Raw genomic sequence first — 15,251 nt, 5'->3', positions numbered from 1 at the left:
CAGGAAGCTCACCTGAGCTTGTAGTCCAAGTTTCATTGAGGTGTCATTATACAGTCATGATTGACTTATTGGCCATGTGGTTGAACTCAATCTTCTGCTTGCTCCCCTTCCTGGAAGTCAGGCTGATACCATACAGCTCAAAGTCCCAACCCTCTAGTCACAGGGTTTGTCTTTCTGGCATGGCCAGTTCCTTCCCTGGGATTATTAGTGTGAGCAGCCTTACCCTGAGTCATGTCTTTAGCAAACACAATCAGGTGCCCACCATGAATCATGGCATAATCAGGTCAGTGTGAAAATCCAAAGACTTAGAGGTTACATCAAAAGAATAGTGGACAAAGGCCAATAAATTAATTATTACACCTCCCACTGTCCCTTCTCATTTCCTGTTACCCCATCTTTGTTTTATTATCTCTAGTAGTGATTCCTATCTAACATATTCTATATGTGATTTGTATATCTTGATTATTATCTATCTTTCTTAAAGGATTAAAACTGCAAGAAGCAGGAATTTCTATTTTTGTCTTTGTTGAATCTTCCATGATTTTAATAAGCCTGATATAGTATGTATTCAATTAATATTTATTGAATGAATGAATGAGTTTTTTCTTTAAATTCAGATTTCCTAATAGTCCCTCCATTTGTTAAATTGAAAAAACTTATCTAAATATGAATCCATGAATTTTTGCATATGTGAGAAATTATCCAATATGAACTGTATCTTTTTAGCCCTCTTATAACAATGGAATATTTCAGATGGACTTTTAATTTACTAATACTAATGATGACCTCATTTTACTAGATTGTTCAGCACACTGAAATATGTTAACTTTAAATTCATAATAGAGTTTTCTTAGATATACTGTCTCTTAATTCTTTAAAAAAAACTTAATTCCTGTGTCAGCATTAGGAGATGATATTGGATTTATAACCCCAAGAAAGTGATGCATGAAGCAGAATGCATACTACTTCTTCATATCAGGTATCCTGAGTCAATGTTTTTTAAAAAATCTATTTAGTGATTTTTATCAAATCTGTTTTCAAATATCAATGACAAGCAGGTAATTTGCTGAAACATAGATATTAGGAAGATATTTTGTCTTTTTTGATTAAATAAACTATGTCTTGAAACATTTCAAACTTGTATAACAGGAAAGTGTAATGGATGATACTACTTTTATATACAGCAGAGTAGAACAAGAATATGATGATAAAAATGAGCAGAGATTTCTCTAGTTCATGGAAAATTTTAGGTATTATCACTTTGAGGCCTATTTCATGACACAAACAGAAAATAATTTTGAAAAATAGCAAAGCCAAGATATTTAAATGGATCTTACAATTGTGGATTAAAATTGTATGGTGTTTCAGAATTGTGTGTCTGAAAAAATATGTTGCATTCCACAAAGTTTCTAATTGCTACAGATAAGAAGAGAATTGTCTCTCGTAAGTTGTAAAGTCTTTGGAGATTTCTTCAAATTATAGAGTAAAATGTTCTGTCACTTCATAACTATTTCAATCACTTTTTGCAAAGTATATCTGCATCCATAGGCAAAAGAAATTTATTATCTCTGAATTGCAATTTGGACTGTCATGAGTTATTTCATATGACAAAGTTTGTCAAATCAACACTGGCAGTGCCGTTAGTGCTTTGCTCTTGAACTCAAGTACAAGACAGCTCTGTTTAAGTCACCATTTGCAGTAGTCAGAAATGAATGTGCTGTTAAAACAATGCCATAAGTTAATTAGAGTGGGATTAGAAGGAAAGTGGGCAATTTAGGAATGTAAGAATTACTGTACCGAATCAGACCAATGGTTCTCCTGGCTTAGTATCCAGCCTCCAGCAGCTGTACTTGTTAATTTCTAAAGCTTAAAAAGAAAGAAATAAGACTACACAATTCACCTAGACAAATGTGCCATCTGTGATCTGGAAAGATTTTCTTCATGACCTCACTTAAATAATATCCTAAAGCAGGAGGTTTCAATCCTGTTATGATATTGGTTTCATTTGAATAGCTCTGGTTATTAATAATTCTTATTAAATCATCCATTCCTACATAGAATCAAGTAGTCCATCCACAAGCTATTTATCTCTAAAGCTCCTGAACTCATAGTTGAATATGTCTGTTTCTGTAATACAAAATATGAATTTATAGTGTTTATTTGATACAAGTTCTTGAAGGTAAAATCTGCCTGTAGATAACTCCTGGATGACTGCCTGTTTCTGTGCCCAAAATTTACTGGGTTCACAGGCTTTTGGCCAAAAAATTCTTGAATCTATTGTCACTACTCCCAATTTTCTATCAATTAAGAATTGACAGAGCTATTCAAATGATGAAGAATTTTATGTGCTGAATTTTTAGAAATGTTCAACTGGAGTCTTTCTTACATGATTTTGCTTAACAATGTATTGAAGGAAGAAGAATGAATTACTTGCCCTTATCATTTTAGTCTTCTGTTTATGATAGAAGTATCTGTGACTATTTCATAGGTTTCTTGATTATTTTACATACCTCAAGGTCAGTGTTTCTGCTATGGTTACAAAAAGCCAGTTAGAGGAAAATGCCTCAAGAATAGTAAATGCCTACAAGCTGAAGTCTGAACCTTTCTCTTAGGCTGTCAGATCTTAATGTGATAACACTAAAAAACTAAAGCTAAAGTCCTAATAGGATCTCCTCTATCCTAGAATCAGGAAAACTACTTTTTTCATTGTTATTCACACTAAAATAAACATGCATTCTTTATGCCTATGTTAATTCTGTTCCCTTTCTCTAGCTGTCCCAACTTTTTTTTGTGGCTCATTTCCTATTCCTTCTCCTTACTTCAGCTAGAATCTCATTCCTTCAGGTAATTTCCTTTTAAACAAGTATTGATTGCTCTCTCTTCTCACAACTGGGGCCCCTTTGTTTACACTTGGTTCTTGGTTGTAAAGTCCCTGAGAGAAACTACGTCTCCCATTTTATTTGTAGTTGTAGATTTTAGGGCAGTGTCTGATTCATTCTTATAGCATAAAAATATATTTAAAGGAAATCAATAAGAGTTGCTAGTGACTGACTATTTGGATCCACTTCCAAAAAAGTTCACTCTACTACTGTTTGTGTGACCTAGGCAATAACATATTATTGAGTGCTATACAGGTGTAAATGAACCCAAAACTTTAAATTTCTAAAAAATAGAGGAAAGTATTATTGATTTAAAAATCACAATAAGAGGTATGGAAATATCAGCACAAAAAGAGAATATGAAGGTTCTCAATCCACTTAGACACATGATGTTGGGGACTGATGGGAATCCAAGCAGAAATAAAAGCAGAGGCAAGGCAAGGAAGTGAAATAGAAAAGGGAACTACTAAGGAACTATCCCTTATTCCTGTTGATTGGCTCATGAAGAGAATAGCTGAAAATAAACTCGGAAATGTGGGCAGCGCCTAGTTCATTAACCTTTATCTGAACCCAGTAGGGAATAACTGAAAGATTTTTCAGCGGTAAACATATCTACAAGAATGTATGATCAACTTAAAAGTGAGACAAAAGACAGTTTCCTAAAGTAATAAGGTTATTAAATAATGACATATGTAACCAGTCCCAAAGTTAGACAGCAGTAATAAAAACAAATAAAATGAAATAGATGCAAGAGATATTGAGTAAAAGACATTAATATTCATTCTAAAAAACTGGATTGGGATTAAGGAACAAAAATGAAACAAATTAACACTGCCCCTTTGAGCATGTTTAAATGTGAAGAAGACATTAGCATTATTGAAATAGAAGATACTTTTTTTCTTCCTGTACGTTAAGCATAAATTTATATAAAAAGTTCTTCAGTTTTAATTCCTACACTTTTAACTAACATAGTACTTCCAGTCACTGAAAACACTCAACCTACTTCACTCACGCCTGACATCATCAAGACAAATCTATAATTCTTTCTGACCTTTTAAAAACTCTCAATTTTGAAAATATTCCTTTTATCAAACAGTGATTTCACTAGAATTATAATGTCTCTCTTTCATTTTTAGAAATCCAAATGGGACCCAGAACAATAGTACAAGATGGCCTGCCTTCAAAAGCACTGAACAAAAATATTTTACTTTGAATACAGAGGCACCAAGAATATACAGTAAACTACGTGCTCAACAATGCCGATTCTGGACATTGTTTTTTCCCAGAGTCTTGGAAATGACAGGTGTGTGTTTTTTAGTATTTGGTTAAATGACTGGTTGTGGATTATGTAAAAGGAGGGTAAGGTAGACTATCCAAGACACGATGATGATGTTATTCTGGGATTTTTTTTACAATGACTTGACTCTAATGTGCTCAGTATTTTAATAATTTTCTTGTAGCAAGTTTTGCTACATTTGAGGGCTTTCAATATAAGGAGCAAGTCAGCACTAAAATAAAGAAAATTAAATAGAAATTTTCTCCTAGAGAAATGTAAAAGCTAGTAGTGGAACTAAAATAGAGGACTACTTGATATTCAGCCAATCTTTATAGAATTATTTATTGAATCAATGGACAAATCTATAAATATATAAAATAAACAATTTATAGAACTAAAAAGTAGAATAAGACGGAGAACCAAGATGGCAGCATGAGTAGAGCAGTGGAAATCTCCTCCCAAAACCAAATATATTTTTGAAAATACAACAAATACAACTAATCCTAAAAGAGAGACCAGAAGACACAGGACAATACCAGACTACATCCACACCCACGAGAACCCAGCACCTCGCGAAGGGGGTAAGGTACAAGCCATGGCCTGGCAGGACCTAAGCGCCCCTCCCCCCAGCTCCTGGCAAGAGGAGAGGAGTCAGAGCAGGGAGGGAGAGGGAGCCCAGGACTGCTGAACACCAAGCCCCAGCCATCTGCACCAGAGCGCAAACACAGTGCATGTGTGGGGTCCTGGATACTAGGGAAACAGGACAGTAAGACCTGTGAGCGGGTCCCCGCAGCCAGTGCACCTGGGACAAAGAAAAGCGAGTGCTTTTTGAAAGTCTTAAAGGGACAGGGACCCCACAGCTGGACGGAAGCGTCCTGGGACACTTAGCCCAGCAGCTGTGAACCTAAGGGAGCTCTGGATGCTCGAACCCCTGCAACACAGCTCGGAGGCCCCTCACCACGATAAACAGCCTCCCGCCTGCACCCCTCTGACTCAGCTCCACCATATTGGAGCAGCGACCTGAGGCCGGCCACTCCCACAGCAACTGGAGAGCTAAATAAACTCCATAGCGGCCGGACAAGATCAGAAGCCCCATCTGCATGCAGCTGCCCAGCACAAGCTGCTAGAGGCCGCTGTTCTCCCAGGAAAGGAAGGTCATAAACTGGCAAGAAGGGACTTTCTCTTACCCAACACACGCTCCAGCTCCCCACAAATATATCTATCGCCATGAAAAGGCAGAAGAAATTGATACAGTCCAAGATCACAGAGGCAAACCCTGAGAAGGAGATAGACCTAACCAGTCTTCTTGAAAAAGAATTAAAAATAAAGCTCATAACCATGATGATGGAGCTGCAGAGAAATATGCAAGAGCTAAGGGATGAAGTCCGGAGGGAGATTACAGAAATGAAACAACCTCTGGAGGATTTATAAACAGAATGGATAAGATACAAGAGGCCATTGATGGAATAGAAACCAGAGAACAGGAACACATAGAAGCTGAAAGCTGATGCAGAGAGAGATAAAAGGATCTTCAGGAATGAAACAATATTAAGAGAACTGTGTGACCAATTGAAATGGAACAATATCCACATTATAGGGGTACCAGAAGAAGAAGAGAGGGAAAAAGGAATAGAAAGAGTATTTGAAGAAATAATTGCTGAAAACTTCCCCAAACTAGGGAGGAAATAATCGATCAGACCATGGAAGTGTACAGAACTCCCAACAGAAAGGATCCAAGGAGGACAACACCAAGACACATAATAATTAAAATGGCAAAGATCAAGAACAAGGACAGAGTTTTAAAGGCAGCTAGAGAGAGGGAAAAGGTCACCTACAAAGGAAAACCCATCAGGCTATCACCAGACTTCTCAACAGAAACCTTACAGGCCAGAAGAGAATGGCATGATATGTTTAATGCAATGAAACAGAAGGGCCTTGAACCAAGAATACCGTATCCAGCACGACTATCATTTAAATATGAAGGAGGGATTAAACAATTCCCAGACAAGCAAAAGTTGAGAGAATTTGCCTCCCACAAACCACCTCTACAGGGTATTTTAGAGGGACTGCTCTAGATGGGAGCACTTCTAAAACTAAATAGATGTCACCAGAGAAAATAAAATCACAGCAAAGAAAGCAGACCAACCAAATACTAACTAAAGGAAAAAAATAAAATCAACTACCCACAAAAGCAGTTAAAGGAAGCACAAAAGAGTGCAGAATAAAACAACCAACATATAAAGAATGGAGGAGGAGGAATAAGAAAGGACAAAAATAAAGAATGACCAGACAGTGTCTAAAATAGCTCAATAAGTGAGTTAAGTTAGACGGTAAGATACTAAAGAAGCTAACCTTGAACCTTTGGCAACCATGAATCTAAAGCCTGCAATGGCAATAAGTACATATCTTTCAATAATCACCCTAAATGTAAATGACTGAATGCACCAATCAAAAGACACAGAATAATAGAATGGATAAAAAAGCAAGACCCATCTCTATGCTGCTTACAAGAGACTCACCTCAAACCCAAAGACTATAGAAACAAAGAAAGACTGAAGGAACAAAACAGCAGCAGAATCATAGAACCTAAGAATGGACTAACAGTTACCAAAGGGAAAGGGACTGGGGAGAAAGGGAGGGAAGGGAGGGATAAGGATGGGGAAAAAGAAAGGGAACATTATGATTAGCATGTATAATGTGTGTGGGGGGCATGGGGAGGGCTGTGCAACACAGAGAAGACAAGTAGTGATTCTACAGCATCTTACTATGCTGATGGACAGTGACTGTAATGGGGTATGTGGGGGGGGGACTTGGTGAAGGGGGGACCCTAGTAAACATAATATTCTTCATGTAATTGTAGATTAATGACAACAAAATAAATAAATCAATTAATTAAAAAAAAAAAAGTAGAATAGGACCAAATATAATTTGTACTAAAAAAGAGGTCAAAACAAGTTAATTGATAAGTAGTAGAAGCCTTGATTCCTAAGAGGGAAAATAACTCCAGAATTTACATATTTAAAAACACCATCCAAATATTTTTAAATATTCGGAGCCTCAAGATATATACCTAAGAACATGTACACATATTGCATAATAGAATAAACCGATAGTAAGTTAACAACTCTTCAGGAAATGATTACTTAGACTTATATAAAGCAATAGTAGGAAAACTTATTCAGATGAGCATATCATTTCAAAATTCATTAGTAAGAAAATATTTAAATCAAATTGAATGATAACATCTTCTGTGAGAAAGATAAGAGATATATCCAATTCACTACTGAGATTTAAAATGCCCAGCTGTTTCTAACCATGTGGCTCAAGTCTTTTTTTACCTTTATTTTTCAAATAAAAATAATTGACTTTCAACTATCAGACATATTATTGACCATTTCCTTTAACCTTTCCCATTCTGCTCATTACCATATTTTACAATTTTTAGGCTGTGTATTAGAGATCTCCACAGGGTTGATGTTTTTAGTTTCTTGTTTAAAGATGTTGGGGGTTAGTTTCAGGCAAATACAGGCACCTCAGAGCTGGATTTGATTGTTTAATGTGCCTTTTGATTATCAGACATTACTCACCAAAATTATAATTGTGCACTCCATCTGTTTGGGAGATGTTTCTGATATACCAGTGCATCACCAAATGTTCTGCGACATAATATATATCCAGAGATGGGCTTTTGCATCCCTTGGCAGAGCTACTGTGATCTGCCCTGGTGTCCTCCGGGTGTGAATAACAATGAGGCAACACGGTTAATCTGCCAAAGAGACCTGGAGAGGTACCATTTAACATACCGCAGACTACACATTCTTAATCTTTACTTGAAATATTTTTAAATGATAGGTCTGTAATTGAGTGACAATAAGAGGGGGTGGAGAAGACTTTAAATGACTGATTTATTATAAACCAAACTAAGCCATTCTGATTCAAGCACATGTGGTCTATTGTGATTTACGTGTTGAAAAAATAAATATCAATTATCTCTATATCTAAATACTCAACTGACATAAAGCAGGTTGAATAAACAAACTCCTAACTCACTTTTTCCCTAGTTGCAGCTCAACTAGTTGAGCTGTGCGAACTACCCTTGCTCTGCGTTAGTGCCGGGCTCTAGGAGGGTTCCAGTGTGTCTTGAAAACATTGTTATATTTTACCTTTTTATTTCAGAGTATACTTCCCCAAAAGTTATGTTAAATATATTTAATAAATTTTAAAGTTAATGCATATATGATTATTATAACAATTTAATTCATTGTTCTTTATAATTCATATTAACACATATCAACAATTAATTCATTATCCTTTATATATTTAATTCTTCATTAATCAGAACTTTTTACACTTAAACAAGGAAACCAATTTGAAGTTGCATGTTAAGGTTTATAAATAAATAATAGAGGATTACAAAGATTGAGAACAATGTTTTTCCCATATTTTACATTTTTCAAGTCACAAAGCTTCAAACATTTTTCTTTAATGCAAAAGAATAAAAATTGGGGTTATTCAGATAACCTGAAAATTAGGATTATTCAGATAACCTGAGTTGAAATTTTTATGGAATATTTTTTCAAAGCAGCTCTGTAAGGAAAATTTCAAAGAATAACTACCAACTGGATTTCTTGACAGGAGAAGTGTTTACCTCACTTAAAATCGAAGCCCAATAAGCTTTATAAATGCTACTTGAGCAGCAGTTTACATTTTAGCAATAAACAGTCTCAAATAAAACGATCCTTAAGACTTGTTTAAACACATGAATTTCAGCACTTAACTGTTACTATACTTCAGCACATGCCTATGCTGTTATAGCATGCACCAACAAGAGATAAAATGTCCAATGTTTGTTGAAATGTTTTCAAATTCATATTTTTCGCTAAATGTGTTAACTTCATCATATCTCGTGATTATTTGAAAAAGAAAGAAAAGAAAATAGAGAAATGACCCATTCAATGTCAATAGATGTCATTTTTCACTAAAAGTGGTAGAGTAAATTTAAAGGAAAAAGTCTTTAAACTTCACTTCTTCCCAATAAAGAAAATCATTAAGTCCAGTGTTTTCTCCTTTGGCCTTTGAGTAAATCATGAAACATTGTTTCTTGACATAACTAAAGAAGACTACATATACATTTAGGAGTGGAGTTGCCACATGGATTGGTCACTTCAGAGAATCATTAGTGCTATTTGCTCATCAGTCATCAAGACTGGCCACCAAAGATGAGAGAGTGGAGGTGGTTTGGAGAAAAAATCAAACTGTTTTATTGTTTTCATATGACTGAATTTTTCATTCCTCATTAAAAGCAAAGCAAAGCAAAAAAATAATGAAGATTTAGGTAACTTGTTAATCAAATTACCCTTTTGTTTCACTTTAAAAGTACCTGAAGCCCTCACAAAGCCTGGCCTGAGTTTATATTAGTTTACTCTACTGTGTCACACCATACTTAAAATTATAACAGGACAACAAATTTTTTTTTTATCTACTTCAGAAAGAATTATATTTCTTGGTAATTTTAATAATTGTTTGACAAACAGGGAAATAAGCCAGTAATGAGGACAGAGTTTCAACATTCAAGGTACATGAAATTTTCTTTTTATTATAAATCCTAAACACAATTCAATACCAATTAAATCTCTTCTTTTAACTTCATCTCCATTAAGAATTTTGGGTTGACTCACCCCTCCTGTGTTCTCTCTTAATTCTTCAGACTTGACTAAATACACTCAGCTCTGGTGAAATTATTGGTCACTCTTTTTTAATTGACATGACAAAAAATTACTGCTTTTTCTATGGGGAAGAAAGCCTGACTTTTTCCCCTCAAATGAGACAACAGTGTGGGCAAAACAAAGATCACAGAAGTCCTGACAAAGTTGTGTCAATATGCTTATGAACTAGTGATATTGATATTGATCTAGGTATACATGAATTCAATAAAGAACAAAGTTAGGAATACATTTTTGTAACAAGGACAGTAAGTTCCTCTTAGTGGCACTCCTGATAGATGCATATATCTAATGTACAAACCATCTGATTTTCCCTTCATAGTAAACATGGCAAAACAGGGTTTACCAACACCATGTACAGTTGGAAAACTAATTTGAAAAGTTCAAAATATTTTCTGTCACTAGTATAGTAAGTGCTCAAGCTGGAATTACAGCCCATATCACTCCTATTCTGACGTTCTTTGTTTCACACTGCAGTGCTTTGTTAACTACAAAACAAATCTACATCTCACAGATAATAAATCTCTTTTCACTTCAATTTTCCAGTTCTGTAGAAGTAGGTGAGAGGAAAAAACTTCTAGATTTGGTTTGATTTATGTCATAGAACTCCAAATTTTTATCATCTTTTTATTATGGTTATTCAGTTCTTCTGGATTTTGTTAGAAAATAATCAAATGTTTCATATTTTATTGTCTCAATCAATGTTCAGTACTTTTAAAGGGAAAATGTACCCAGGTTTACAAAACATTTGTATATTGAAAAGTAAGTATTTCAATACACTAAATTGTATAGATATTTGATTATGACACATAAGGAAATCTACATTTATGTGAATCAAGGATTTGGTATCATTTCAGGCATAAGAAGAGAAAAGCAGATCTAGGACCTTTTCTCTAAATTTTAAAATTCATTATCTAAATGCTAAATTACTAATAATTGACTTGTTATAGCAAGTATTTTGTTCTTTCTGAACTTTAGGACCCTTATTTTGCATAAGTAACATTTAAACAGCATTTAATTATTTAAAAAAACACAATAGTAGATCATATGGTATGATCTTTTGGTAATGTCTTTCTTCCACGACTCATTTTTTTGGCTCTTGAAAAGTTCTATTATTCACAAAATAATTATAGTCACTGACCTTTTAAAAGCCATTTTTACATAAAAATGGGGCATTTTTATATATATCCTTAAATATTTGTCCAATGTCCAAGCATTGTAAACATTTCAAACCTAAATATATCGTAAATTGCAGGGGATATTTTAATGGTTGTGCAAATGTCTGAAATACTTTGATTTTCATATAAATTGAAAATGAATCATTGAATATGCTCCATTGTTAATAGTATGAATATAAAGGAGACACTTCATATATATTATAACATGGTATGAGATCACATAAACTTCAAATTAATATCTTACAAAGTTATAATTAATTTTAAAAATTCTTAATTGAAAAGTGTATATTTAAAATGTCAGTCCTTCCCTATTTTCAGGATAGTTGAAATAAGTTAAATTTTTGTTTTTAATTCAATAACTATAGCTCTGCATACTAAAAGGATAAGAAGTAAGAGAATTACAAATTTTTTAAATACTTGTAGACTTAAATAATTTAAACCATCTTCTAGCCCTATCATATAGGTCTTTATATTAGGAACATAAATATATTATTTTAAAGTTTAAAATGTGAAAGTGTCTATTGCTCACAAACTTTATATTTTAATGTACTATGATTCCAAATAAATCAAGATTTCAAGGTCTGTGTAGTACATAAAACTTTTGGTACATTGACTCACATTATTTCTGGCATAAATACTCCTCTCCCTTGACACATACACTTTGCAAACTACAGAAAAGCAGAGATTGTCTTAGTCATCTTTCTAATTGGGTAGTAATTAATAACCTGATTGCGCATAGTAGTTTTAATAAACTTTTTAATGACTGGACATTGTTTGGAATTAAGATATACTGATATAGGAAAAATGTGAAATCTATATAGAATGCAAATTATAAGGTTATCCTTATGCATTAACAAATATTCATAACTAACATTTTCATCAGAAATAATCATCTGCTATAAAATTATATATGTATGTGCAATTCATTAAATGAGATTTTTGTTATATGTAGAGAGATCAAGAAAAGAGAATAATATCTATATATCTTCTTAGAAATTAATGCAAATATATATAATACAATTTGGCATAATATATAAACTCTTCTGCATTTTGTTATATAACATTGTATATATAATATCTATAAATTTCATATAATACATAAAATTTTATTTAAAGTTTTTCAGATAGTGAGTAAAGCTGATAATGAATAATGAAGATTAAAAAACTGATATGCAGTATACTTGGATAAAATGGCATCTGCATTCAAAATTATTTTTCAATCATTGCAAACATAGATTAAAATTTACATTAATACAAATTATCTCATGTTTTACAGGAAATATTGATGAAGCAGAAAGGGAATGGAAAGCAGGATTCCATCGCTGGAACAATTACTTGATGGACTGGAAAAATCAATTTAATGATTATACTAGCAAGAAAGAAAGCTGTGCAGGTCTCTAATTAATGCATTCAACCTTTATAGAATGTTTGTTTTCCTATAGATCAAGGCAAAAATATCACCTAGTAAGAAAGCTATTATATAGCTGAAACAAAATGCCAGAAGGATAATATCGATTCCTCATATTTTTCATTTAGTATTGTACCTAGCATTTCAAAACCCAAATGGCTAAAACATGTTTAATGAAATTTCACAATATTAAGTTTGACAATTAATTATATGCATAATAAAATGATTTGCAACTTCAAACTCTCTTTTCTGATAACTTGAATAATTTTTCTCCTAACAAGTATTTGTATTCTGTTTTTAGTTGCATAATGCATTATCATTACCACTTATAAAAAAGGTATCTTCTTTAAATGAATTATGTCTTGACACATGGGACACTATAATTTACAACACTATCTCCTCTTATTAATATTAATTTAATGTCATAGGTGATATTAAACCAAACACAAAATAATTTGTTTAATTTTTATAGGGTGGCAAGAATGAATCTTAAAGAGGGTTGGTCACTTAGAAACACCTAATGATAGAAACAAAATGTTGCTTCCAAGACATAGTACATAAAATACTGTAATTACTTCTATTCAGTATTTTCAAAAATATGTATGCTTAGAATCTTCACATTATATTCTTGTGTCTTTTAACCCTTGCCCTTCCTCACCTCCCCAATCTCTGACTCTCCCCAAAGATGTACATATGTAAATTGCTCTTCCTGTAACTCACTAAAAAAAGTGGTTGAGTGAAAGTCTAAAGTCAGAAGTCATGTACCATTTGGCATAGGGTAACACTACGCTGGACACAGAAATAGAACTTTAATAGGGATATTGTTCAGTTCTAGGACAGAAATGGTTATACTTTGTGCATACAAGTGATATTATTTTTATAATTAAAAAATTACAAAGCTGCATTTACTAACTTTCTTGGTAAAGGAACATGTGTCCATTGAAAAATTCCCTGAGTAGTTCACTGAAGGGGCAAAATCAGAGGATTATAATTCCCAGATAAGGACAGTGTATGTTGACTATGGTAGTTAAGCATTGAAAACTAGCACCCAGGATAGAATAAAGTGCATATAGGTCTGTGGATTGTTGGTTCAGTCATATCTCTTTGTTCACTGGTCATAAGTGTGTCTATAGTTAGACCCACTATGGGTTGTCATCCTCACTCAAAAAGTTTCTCAAAGTTCATGCTACTTTATCAGCTTCTGCTGGTTTGAGAGAGTTGTTATACAAACTGAGTCAGTTTTGATATCATTTTAGTGGTGCTGTAAATAGACATTTTTGGTTTACAGTTCTTCCCTCATCCTGGGAAGCAGCAAGAAGTGTTACCCACCATGTAAAAAACCTCCATGTTTGTTCAATAAATAAATAACCTAGCAAGAATCCACTGTGTCCAACACTACTGCAGAAATTCAGGTTAAGGCTTAAAAAAAAAAAACTTGTATAACAGAGTCTGTACAGTTTCATTTACTATGATTGCCATTTAAAGGGCAATTTCAGGGTTTCTAATTCAGGGTCCCCAGGCCAAGGGAGAAACTGTTGAATAAAGAAAAATGGAAAGGAGAATCTCTAAATACCTTTTAGAGTTTTGTATTTCTGCAGGCTTAGAGATGAAAGGTTTAGTTGTTTGAGATACTAAGAGTTGTGTAAGTATTAAAACCTCAAAATGTTAAAACCCTTCCTACAGAGCAGAGTGTGGGGAGATATTATCTTAGTATAAATGTACAAAGCCATGGAGGCTGTCCCTAATTCTGGTAAAATTTTTAGATGCATTTCTCAAAAGTGTGAGGGACTAGTATGTCTAAGGTTACAACAGAACAAGTGTAATTTGTCTAGCCAGTGTCATGACACTTAGCTTGATCAATTATTAAACTGAAAACATGTTATCATGTTGTGCCACTCTCTGCAAGACATTACAGTATGTGGCCTTACTGAAAATTGATTACCCATGTAATATTTATAAGGATTAAGGTAACAAGTCACATACCTTTAAAAATTTTTTAAACCATTATAACTAGATTTGTTTTTCCAAAAAAAAATTGGCTGCTGAATATTATCAGCATGAAGGGTATAATTTTTAAAGATATGATAATTTCTGGGCTATCAGAAATTAAATCTTATGGATAAATCTTAACATAATTGTAGCCATAACATTTTAGCAGAATATCTTAAGAAATGGAACTTTCCCTTCATTGCTGGAGAAGTATGACGCACTCAACAGTCAGTAAGATTTCCTGTTGCACCTGTGGTCTTACTGAACTCAGCAGAAGTATTCTCTTAATAAAGAGTTGTTTTTTAAATTAGGATGGCAAGAAAAATAAGACATATAATTTTTTTTTTACTAAATGTACTTAATGTAAATGTAAACCAGTAGTGTTGTTCATCAACACAATCTTGGTGGAAGTTGCAGATGTCAAAGAATAAAGCAGATTTAAAAATATACACAAAGGGAAATACACACATACATACATTTACACATACAAGGGTATATTAATGTCCAACAAGAGATCACGGTAAAGAATTCACTGAACACTTCCAAGAAGGAGAGAAAAATGAGGGTTTTGGGATAGAGACAGTCCCCAACTTATGATGGTTTGACTTACAAGCAATGTAAGCTAAAATCATGGAAGCTGGGGTCTAAGTGAGGACAGAATTTTCTTCCTTCCTCCCTTTCTCCCTTTTTCCCTCCCTTCCTCCTTCCTTCATTCCTTCCTTTTTTAATTTCTTTCTTTCTTTTCAGGAAAATTGGAATTTTAGATGTTCACATTTGGATATAGCATTAGACTTATGG

General features: G+C 33.6%; 1 protein-coding gene across 1 annotated transcript in view; it reads left to right on the top strand.

Moving 5' to 3' along the window:
• BCHE (butyrylcholinesterase) overlaps nt 1–12,704 on the top strand; it is a 58,518-nt gene extending 45,814 nt beyond the window's left edge. Inside the window, exons 3-4 of the mRNA XM_036898362.2 lie at nt 4,016–4,182; nt 12,333–12,704. Coding sequence (XP_036754257.2) covers nt 4,016–4,182; nt 12,333–12,457 — 292 coding nt within the window. The 3' untranslated portion in view covers nt 12,458–12,704. The remainder of the gene's footprint in view (nt 1–4,015; nt 4,183–12,332) is intronic.
• Nucleotides 12,705–15,251: the final 2,547 nt, after the last annotated feature.

The sequence above is a fragment of the Manis pentadactyla genome, chromosome 1 (genome assembly GCF_030020395.1).
Source record: "Manis pentadactyla isolate mManPen7 chromosome 1, mManPen7.hap1, whole genome shotgun sequence".
In the NCBI taxonomy this organism is placed as follows: domain Eukaryota; kingdom Metazoa; phylum Chordata; class Mammalia; order Pholidota; family Manidae; genus Manis; species Manis pentadactyla.
Note: the sequence above shows the minus strand (reverse complement) of the source record. Positions and strands in the feature narration are given on the sequence as shown.